Source organism: Lepidochelys kempii, chromosome 7 (assembly GCF_965140285.1).
Source record: "Lepidochelys kempii isolate rLepKem1 chromosome 7, rLepKem1.hap1, whole genome shotgun sequence".
In the NCBI taxonomy this organism is placed as follows: Eukaryota; Metazoa; Chordata; order Testudines; family Cheloniidae; genus Lepidochelys; species Lepidochelys kempii.
In genome coordinates, this window is record NC_136386.1 from 54,860,103 (window position 1) to 54,870,880 (window position 10,778).

General features: G+C 45.9%; 1 protein-coding gene across 1 annotated transcript; it reads right to left on the minus strand.

The window, feature by feature from the left end:
- Positions 1–10,118, minus strand: BLOC1S2 (biogenesis of lysosomal organelles complex 1 subunit 2). The gene is made up of 5 exons (XM_073352904.1): positions 9,979–10,118; positions 8,062–8,178; positions 6,033–6,152; positions 2,601–2,705; positions 1–2,026 (listed from the first exon to the last, which is right to left on the minus strand). Exons 1-5 carry the CDS (start codon positions 10,034–10,036, stop codon positions 1,995–1,997), a joined length of 432 nt encoding a protein of 143 aa, XP_073209005.1. The 5' UTR covers positions 10,037–10,118; the 3' UTR covers positions 1–1,994.
- Positions 10,119–10,778: the final 660 nt, after the last annotated feature.

Sequence of the window (10,778 nt, forward strand, 5' to 3'; positions counted from 1 at the left end):
TTCTGAAAACTCACCGTTTATTCCTATCTTTTAACCAGTTACCAATCCATGAGGACCTTCCCTCTTATACCATGCCAGCTTACTTTGCTTAAGAGGCTTTGGTGAGGGGCCTTGTAAAAAGCTTCCTGAAAATCTAAGTGTGCTATACCCACTGGATCCCCCTTGTCCATGTGCTTTGTAGGGTTGGTACACTTTCATTTACAGTGCTGCTATAAAGAATAATTTTTGCTCTGCAACATTAGAGAGCAAGCTTCCACTACTGCTACTCACTGTTCATCCAGAAAGCAAACTTCTCCCTCAACCTGAAACCCCTTCAGGGCAAACTTTAGCATTCAGTTCCCAAGCTGAAAGCTTGTTTCTTCAAAAAAAAAAAATTACATGCTCATGACTCACTGTCAGCCTTTTTATTAATCAGATATAAAGAAATCCATCTCTAATAACTACAGTAAAATGCCCACTTTCCCCATGGGAAATACCCAGCAAAGGTTGAAGAAATGCTCTTATAGTACAACAGGGCCTGAGACCTGATTGTGTTAAGTCTACAACCTGTTTGTTAGTTATAAACTGAATACAACTTAAGTCTCCTTAACAGGGCACACATAGAACACCAAGGATCAAATATTCTAAGGGCAGAAGTGCAACAAGAAATCGACTAAATGTAGTAGAAAGACAAGTTTGTTATAGTTAACCTCTCCTTTGATCGTCTTTGGAGGCACTCTTTTTGTCCTGAAGCTTAGTCTACCCTCCAATACCACCTCACTAAAACTCATGAATTGATAAATCTGGCTTTTATTTGTAATGTTCATATCCCATTGTTACAAAGGGAACAGCTTATTTTCAGCTGATAAGTCTTTGGTTCCTATCTCATACCTACACTACATAGCATTGACACCATAAATATTATTGGTGTCCCATCAAAAGTTTGCTTTTAGATAACTAAAAAGCAGATAAATAAGTAGTACCATAACTTGCAGGGAGGTCTATACAACTCACTTACACAAGATACAATCTCCTAGTACTGGGAAGTATCTCCATGAAACTGATTATGAATCATCACTTGTTTTCATAATGCAAGATCCTAGCTTTTCTAGCCTGTTACATATTTACTTAAGGCTTGTCAACACATGGAGTTATCCTGGGATATTCTGGAATAAGCTGTTGACAATTTAAGTACCTTTTTCCAAATGTATCTTTGCTTAATCCACTTCCACTTCAAAGTACAGAATTAGTCTTAAATATCTTCTCCTGTGATCTCTAAATACACTCAATGACAGTTAGATGCTTCTGTTCTCAGCTACATTAAAAGGATAAACCTGCATAAAGCATGAGAAACCAGTTCTCAGAAACAAAATCTGAGATAGTTTCAAGACTTTTGCAATGGAGAAAAATTTTATGGTAAAGCTATAACTATTATTCCGCTTTCCACAGAGTCTGGATACCAAGACAAATTTAAGAGGATCCAAAACCATGCTCGCACCTCTGAAAACAGATCTTTAGACAGTACAGATGGAAAGAATATTTATGCTAGACACGGGGCTCTAAGTGAGGAAAAGGAAGCAGTGGAACAAGGGGAATTTCCGGTCCTACAGTTGTAGAGGAGAATGTATTGGTAGGCTATGGAGGAAGTTTTCTACAAGGCCCTATGGAACTCAGGAAGTATTACATTTGAACACTGTCTTATGGTAACTCATAAGAGCTCAGTGTAGCTTTCAGCTTTTGACTACAGCTCAATAATAGAGGCAGTAAAAGAACAGGCTTCTGAGAAAAGGGAAGGTTTTCTAGCCTCAGAAGGAATAGACACACAGCAACATTACTAGTCTGATGTCTGCTACAGTCAAGTCCTTAGCCAAGGCATCCATCCCGCTGGCTACACGGCTCTTCCAGAATAACAGCTTGTATGTTTGGTGCAGTTCAAACCTTAGGAATTTGACAAGTCAATCTGAGTCATGACCCAATTCTCGTATCTTAGGAAAGTGTCCTTTTGTTGTAGAATTTCATCGTTTCTCCAGTTTTTTGTACTTTGCTTCTGCAGAAGAAAAACAGAATGGTTGTTAGAACTGAGAGGAGGGCTAAAGGACCCAATCCTGTAAACTGCTGTGTATTCTAGATTACCCTTGACTTCAGAGTCACAAGAGGCACTTGGGACAGTTTTTCAAAGGTATTTAGGCACCTATATTTGCAAACAGGTGCTTTTAAAAATACCACTGGGTGCTTAGCTCCCATGGAAATCAATGGGATTTATGCACATAACCTCCTTAGGTGAAATTTTTAAGAGGACCTATCTGCATCTTTAGGCACCAGATATTGAGTGCCTTGCATAATCAGTTGGTGTTAATAATTACATTGCAACAATACCCACACTATAGTCAGCCTTCACATAAAGCCTGCTACTTCTAATATACCCATGTTATAATATGCTTCTTGCTATTCCAGAACATTTCTATTACTCACTTTCCTGAAAGGAGGAAAATCACATACTGCATTTTCAGAGTTCCAACACAGACTAGTTAAATCTTTATGAAAATTACTCCTGGCTTCTTCCACGTACATTGTACAATAGGCTATCCTGCTCAATAATAACAATACAGGAACATGGTTACCAAGTTTTTTCGAATAGGCATCCAGCTTGTAGGCTGCTTGTTCAAGAGCTGCCACCTGCTCTTCAATGAGGTTGATTTGTTCCAGATACGGCTGAAGACCAGCATCTTAAAAAAGGGGGGAAAACCAGACCAATCAATTCTTACTAATTCGCTGAGAGGGAACAGTTCAGACCTGAAACAAAGAGCTTCTCAGGACATTGTTTGGTCAATATATTTTACAGATGACAAAAAGAACAAGTGTCTAGAGATGGATTTTTAAGTATATTATAAAAATTAAACTATTCTCAAACTCATCACCAAAAAAAATATACAGTGAGAATTAAATCAATACAAGTATCTTTTTAAATTCTCAATCGGTTTCTAATCAGCTGAATGCAAATATACTGAGTATGTAGCCTAGTTATGAGAATGAAAGGAAAAACCTATTTACTTCACTCACTGTACAGGCATTTTATTATCTATAGTATATAGCTTTATAAATGGTGTACAAGACAGATAGCTGCACAAGGGCTATCACCCATTTTGTACATATATCCTAGAAATCTCCAGCTTTCAGCAGTAATCAAGCAGGATTGATTCATTATCAGCATTGATGTTGAATTGCAAAGCTTTACGGTGTTTGGAAAACAAGATCATGTGTACATAACTGTATCTGTGATGGAAGGTATATAACTGACATTTACACAAACCCAGATTCTGAAGATCCACTAACACTTCCTAGAAAGTCATCCCAATCTTAGAAAGAAACTTTCACTCTTTCAGAAACAGGTACTGAATAAAAAAAAATTATGAGGTCTTTCCAAAGGTAGGTAAGTACATATCCTGAGCTACGTTCCCTCGAAGCTACGCGGCTGCGCAGCTGCCTCTTAAGCCCTGTGCAGGGGCTCAGGGCTGCGGCAGGGAGAGGCACCTCAGCGCAGACCTGCTGGGGCAGGGAGAGGCACCCCTCGCCGCCAGCCCCAGCGCAGACCTGCCCTGGACTGGCTGTGGGAGAGGCACCTCTCCCCCAACACAGACCTGTCCCAGACTTGTCAGGGGAGAGGAGCCCCTACCTCGGCTTGGCCCCGCCCCGTCGGAGCTGCCACAGCCAGGGAGAGGTGCCTCTCCCTCGGCTCCGAGCTGCTGTGGTAAGAGAGGGCTGGGAGGAGTCCTCTCTCCCCACTGTAGCCCCTGGGCAGCCTCCACCCCAAATCCCTCATCCCTGGCTCCTTCCCAGAGCCCCCCCACGCACTCCAACCCTCTGCCCCCTCCCGAACCCCTCATCCCCGGCCCCCCCCACACACCAACCCTCTGCCCCAGCCCTGAGCCCCTCATCCCCAGCCCACCCCGGAGCCTTCAACTCCAGCCAAAACCCTCACCCACCCCGCACCCGAACCCTCTGCCCCAGCTCTGAGCCCCCTCCCACATGCCAAACTCCTTGGCCCCACCCCCATCACATGATTTTTGATATGTGCACCAATATGAAGGTGATGTGTCACACATCACCTCCATATTGGTGCACATAACAAAATGCATTCCGGACAAGGATGTAAAAAATTAGAGGGAACACCGATCCTGGGCCAGGACATTCACAATGATTAGGGCCCTACCAAATTCACGGCTACGGCCACGTAAAACGCATTACGGTCTGTGAAATCTGGTCTTTTGTGTACTTTTACCCTATACTACATACTGATTTAACGGAGGAGACCAGAGTTTTGCAAATTGGGGGTCCTGACCCAAAAGGGAGTTGCGGCGGGGGAAGGGGGGGTGTCACAAGGTTATTTTAGGGGGAATTGTGGTATTACCACCCTTACTTCCGCACAACCTTCAGAGCTGGGCGGCCAGAGAGAGGCAGCTGTTGCCCTGGCGCTCAGCTCTGAAGACAGCGTCCCGCCAGCAGCAGGGCAGAAGTAAGGGTGGCAATGCCATACCATGTCACCCTTACTTCTGCGCTGCTGCCTTCAGAGCTGGGCGGCCAGAGAGTGGCAGCTGCTGACTGAGGGCCCAGCTCTGCAGGAAGCAGCACAGAAGTAAGGGTGGCAATACCATTGTCAAGGTTCCTTCCCCACTCTGAACTCTAGGGTACAGATGTGGGGACCCGCATGGAAGACCTGCTAAGATTATTTCTACCAGCCTAGGTTAAAACTTCCCCAAGGCACAAAGTCTTTGCCCTTGGATTAGATAAAATGTTGCCACCACCAAGTGTTTTAGACAAAGAACAGGGAAAGGACCACTTGGAGTCCTATTCCCCCAAAATATTCCCCCAAACCCCACACCCCCTTTCCTGGGGAAGGCTTGATAATAATATCCTCACCAATTGGTACAGGTGAACACAGACCCAAACCCTTGGATCTTAAGAACAATGAAAAATCCATCAGGTTCTTAAAAGAAGAATTTTATTTAAAGGAAAGGTAAAAGAATCACCTCTGTAAAATCAGGATGGTAAATACTTTACAGCGTAATCAGATTCAAAACATAGAGAATCCCTCTAGGCAAAACCTTAGGTTACAAAAAGACACAAAAACAGGAATACACATTCCCGCCAGAACAGTGAATTTACAAGCCAAAACAAAGAAAAACCTAACGCATGTTCTAGCTAGATTACTTACTAACTTTACAGGAGTTGGAGGGATTGCATCCTTGATCTGTTCCCGGCAAAGGTATCACACAGACAGACAAACCCTTTGTCCCCCCCCCTCCAGATTTGAAAGTATCTTGTCCCCGCATTGGTCATTTTGGGTCAGGTGCCAGCGAGGTTACCTTAGCTTCTTAACCCTTTACAGGTGAAAGGGTTTTGCCTCTGGCCAGGAGGGATTTTATAGCACTGTATATTGAAAGGTGGTTACCCTTCCCTTTATATTTATGACAACCATACTATGCCATCCATACTTATGCGCTGCTGCTGGTGGCGACTCTGCCTTCCGAGCTGGGCTCCCAGCCAGCAGCTGACGCTCTCCAGCTGCCTATCTCTGAAGGCAGCACCACTGCCAGCAGCAGCACAGAAGTAAGGGTGGCAGTACCACAAGCCCTCCTACAGTAACCTTATGGACCTGAGCAAACTCTCCCTCAAAGTCAGTGGAGTCTTTCCATTGACTTTAAGTTGGATCAGACGCTAACTTGCCCAATGCCACAATGGGACTCTGACAGAGCTGGGAATACAATCCAGGGTTCCTGGCTTCACTTCTGCTAACTAATCACAAAGCCAACCTTCGTCTCCCGCACAAAAGCAAAGGGTGGAGGATGAGTACTATTCAGAGAGCTCCACTCATTTAACCATCAGCTTCAAACGAAAATTATTCTAGACTTATCACATATTCTAGGCACATACAACCTTTACAGACTTTTTTCTCCTTCAGAAATTAATAGGAGTTTGAACTATAGGCTCCTAGATGCTTCGTTTACAGTATAACATCCATTTACTATAGTCATTCCTGACTCGTTTTTACTTACATTTTTGATTTAGGTCCTTCAGGTTTCGACTAATGTTTACAGCAATATCTTTCATTTCCAGATATTTCAAGCTAGTCAGCTTGTTCATGTTTTCCAGGAGTTTGTAGTCTTCACTGGTGGCTTTCGAAAAAAGAGAAAATACTTACACCTTTATAAAAACAACTAGCACAGTTTGGAATCTAAGTGCTGTTCAGAGCTGAAGAGTTCAAGGTGACAGCTGAACACAGCTGAGAATATCTCATTCAATAATACGGCTCTTAGCAAGATGCTCCCTAAAAACGAGGGGATCAAATCTTGCGGACTGAAATATCAAATGGACTAAAGAATAAATGTGTAGCATATTCAGTAAAAAACAAGAACTTATTTTATACATTTCTACAGTACCTATCATTCTGGAAGGCAAAACCTTCTATTTACAAAGCTAAAGGCCTTGATCCTGAAAGCTGATCTGCATGCAGGAACCTTATGCCTTTATTCAGTCCCCTCGGTACACACTGGCACTCCAGGCCCCAACCCCAGTTCAGTGTCTCTCTTCCCCTCAGCTAGGGAATCCCCAGCCCTCTTTCCTGGAGCAGGGTCCCCATTCAATGACCACTCTCAGGCTTTATCTGTCTGGAGCTCAGCCTTCTAGCTTTGACTTCCAAACTCCCCTGGTCTCAGGGTCTTTCTCCTGCCTTAGCAGGCTACTCCTAGTTGGGGGTGACCTCCTTGACTTCAGTCTTTCCTGCAGGGGAGCCCTTCCCATGTAGTCTTTGCTGCAGCTTCCTGCTGTTCTTAAAGGGGACAGCTGTGGTTCCATTACATGGCCTTTACTTCCCCCACCTATGGAGGTGAGTTATACTTGTCACAGGAGAATGGCAGCCCAGCTCAGTTCCAAAGTCAGCTTTGGTCCAGTCATGAAGATGCAACATGTTTACAGGTCCCTCTTGCTCTACATCTGTTCCCTCCCCAATGGGGGCTTGTCTATGTGAACACTTAGGGCAAGTCTACATTACAATATTAAGTGGACCTAAGTTATGTCAACGTACAGCCACCACAGTGATTTGCATGTCCACACTACACACCTTGTGTTGGCAGTGTGCGTCCTCACCAGGAGCGCTTGTACCGATTTGACTGTCAGCATGAGGCATTGTGGGATGGCTTCTGAAAGGCAGCAACAGTCAATGTAAGCAATGCAGTGTCTACACTGACACTGCTTCGACCTAACTACATCGACCTAATCACTACGCCTCTCGCAGAGGTGGAGTTATTAAGTCGGTGAAGTGGGCGAGTTACATCAGTGGGAGCTACCTTTTAGTATAGACGCTTACAGAGTTAGGGAATAGATTAAAGCACACTAGGGAACTTTTAGCACGTGGTAGCAGTGTCCATGCAGGCACTTAGTGCATGGCAGGCTACAGCGAAATAGATTTCCACCTCACCTTGCCACAAATTAAGTGTTCGTATAGACAAGCTCTCAGAAGAAGAAATAGTTAACCTGATTCAGTACCACACTAAAAACTTTTTGAAAGATAAAACGTCACATCAATCTGGGGCCCTCTTTAGCTTTACATTCAGATGCTCTGATGTTCTATCTTAACATATGATCCAAGTGGCAGTCATCTAACTGCCCATGTGACCCCGCTGACATGTGTTAACAGTTCGTTAGAGCACTTTGATCTCATCCTCTTTGAAATGGGACTAGCTCAGAGCACATTAATGAACTATTAATGCACATCAGCAGGGTGCATTTGGACAGTTAGACTGGGGCAGGCTAGTGCAGGGTGGATTCACACCCCAGGTTGCCATAATCTAATGGCTTGTGTACATAAAACCCTTAAATTATATTAAAGCCACTTTAATTCTGCCCACGCAGGAGCTGAACGCAGTTTAACTAATCCATTTTTAATTCACACCTTTAATTAATTTGGATTACTTTTCCTGAGTATCCCTGTGTAGACAAGCCCTAAAATGCTAAGCAAAGTATTTCTTTTTTTAAACAGTTTATCTCTATGCTAGCCAGGTTTGTTAGTTTCACAGTTTGCCTTACCTGTCAGTTCACCTGTTAAGTAAGTGGCCATTTTGTTGAACATATCCTTACAAAGCTCATTGATATCTGCTTCTGCTGGTTCCTTAGCTTCCTCTGCTGTCTCCACAGCAGGATCCTCTAATCAGGTTATAAATGAACAGTACAGAGGTAAGGGAAAGTTAGTCAAATACTGAAATACACACAAGATAGTAAAAACAGCACACATCTTTTTGTTACATTTATTTTCAACATGGGGTGTACATTTTAGATTAATAAACAATTAACCCACAAAGTTATCTGTAAAATTGCATAAAGTTGATTTAACAGCTTGATTTTAAATCAATAAATATTTTATCTATTTCAGGGGTAGGCCTCTGTAAGTTTCCCTTATTATTACAAAGGCAAAAATTAAATGATGTGAAGACAATGATTTCAGGAAAGATCTTTGAGTCTGATCATTTCTATTGGCTGTGCCTACTGTCATTTTTTCCCATCTTTGATCACTGATTGAGAACTGTTCCCTATGTCCCCTTCAGAAGGTGTTGCAACAGTCCCCCAGTCCTGTCCACTAAACTCTTTCTTCTCCTTCAAACCCCTTTGTAACATTCCTCCTGTTCTTCCCACAAATAATCTCTCCACTGCTTCATCTGAGTAGTTCTCTTCTGCTCTGTATTTTCTTTACATGGCTTGATCCTGAGATACTGGATTGAACACACTGCTGGCTGTGTTCCTTCAACAATTGATCACGGCTGCAACAGAGCCTGGCAGTGCCCTAGTGCCCAAGCACCCATAACTCCAACTGACTTACCTAGGGGCTGAGGGCACTTAGCAACTCCTGGAAGAGCTTGGCATACTGCAGGATCAAGCCCATAAACAATATGCATTCTGGAGCAGTGAACCAGACTTACTCTATGTTTGGAATAGCATGATGATAATTTGTGTGCTATATAAATGGTTAGGAAAAGAAAAGGAGTACTTGTGTAGCTCACGAAAGTTTATGCTCAAATAAATTGGTTAGTCTCTAAGGTGCCACAAGTACTCCATTTCTTTTTGCGAATACAGACTAACACAGCTGTTACTCTGAAAAATGGTTAGTAAGCATCAGTTCCTTTTGCGAAGAATTGTGATAGTCTTATTAGCCTGGAAAAGCTTTTCATGACAAAGCCATAGGCTGCCCATCTAAGTGAAGACATTTTCCTCTCCCTGTTGCTGCTCCATTCTTCTCACTTCAGTGTCATTGTAAGCAAAGAATATTTGCCAAATAAAGGCTGTAGCAAGTCACATGTGAGACAGAAAGAGAAATGGCACCAGCTGCCTATAACAGAAGACAGGTGCCATCACCCACGTCTGGAAGGTTTAACATTGTGTATGACAGTGGGGAGCGCGGTGTGTGGGGGGAAAAGACTAACTCAGCCTTGTGAAGGGCAATCAGCCAAGCCAGCACCCCAGCCCGTCACTGCTGAAACAACCCCTGCTTGGTTAGGGGATGGAGACCCTGCTCTTTTGGCCACAGAGCGATGCCACCCGGTTGGCTCACACCTGCCAACAGGTGATGGGGGAACTAAGAGCTCAGGCCGTGCCCCGTTCCCGCCCCAGCGGTCACGATGGCCAACAGACAAGTGCGGGTCCCTGTGGGATGGGCGCGCCGGCCCCTCTCGTAGCCTGGGGCGTGTGAGGGGACCAGACCCCAACTCTACAGGGTCTCCTGGGGCAGGGCCGACCCCCTGAGACCCCTCCTAGGGCAACAGCGCCAGCCTGCTAGCGGCTCCCGCTCAGGAGCCAGAGGCCAGCCCGTGGGAGGTGGGGGCACATGAGCAGCGCGGCACTCGGGGGGGGGGGCACGGCTCCAGGCCCCCAGCTTGGGATGGGGTCTCAGGTCGGGGAGGGGGCTGGGGCTCGGGCCCGGGTCTCAGGCTCCCTCCCGGGCCTCTCTCTTACGTTTGGCTACTTGCACCCGGGCCTCCAGCGGACCCTCGGCAGCGGCAGCGGTTGCCATAGCGACAGGCCCCCCTCCAGTAGGCAAAACTCAGCCGCTTCCGCGTTCCCCCGAACTCGGCGAGCGCGGCCCCGCCCCCCTGCTCCTTACTGCGCAGGCGCGGGAGCGTGGCGCTTGCGCACAGACACGGCTGGCACACGTCCCTCTGCGCACGTGGTTATCCTGGGCGGGGAGTCAGGTGGCGGCCGTGGCCTCTGGTGTGGCGGGGGTGGATAAGGCAGCCCCCTGATGCGTCACCGCTGCTGCTAACCGCGTGACACCCCTGCTCCAGGCCCCAGCGGGGCCATCCGCATTCGCCCCTTGCTGGCAGCCTTGGCAGAGCGGCCGGCCCTCTCTCGCTCTGAGGTGCGCCCTGTGGTGCAGAGCTGAGAGGGGCTGGGGGTCGCCCAGTGTGGACGCAGCCTTTTGCCCATGGCCTTTGCTGTGTCTATGGACAGAGGGCTCCGGCTCCAGCACGGTCAATCAGGCTCTTTCCAGGGGACCCAGGAGCCGCTCAGATCATTTTAAAATGACCAAAAGCTTTATTTCCATTCCCTATGGGGCTCACCCTGAAGAAAGCTCCACCTCATGCTGCTGAGGGAACCACACTGCTGGCTGTGTTCCTTCAAAGATCGCTACTGCAACAGAGCCTGGTGGTGCCCTAATGCCCAGCTTCGATAGAGTCGGAGTTGATGTGACACCTGGTGATGGTTCAGAGTAACAGCCGTGTTAGTCTGTATTCGCAAAAAGAAAAGGAGGACAT

Coding starts and splice junctions, on each gene's coding strand:
- BLOC1S2 (XM_073352904.1), bottom strand. CDS start 10,036: ATGGCAACCGCTGCCGCTGCCGAGGGTCCGCTGGAGGCCCGGGTGCAA. Junction 8,179..9,978: donor CCGGGTGCAAGTAGCCAAAC/GTAAGAGAGAGG, acceptor TAACCTGATTAG/AGGATCCTGCTGTGGAGACA. Junction 6,153..8,061: donor CTTAACAGGTGAACTGACAG/GTAAGGCAAACT, acceptor TTTTTTCGAAAG/CCACCAGTGAAGACTACAAA.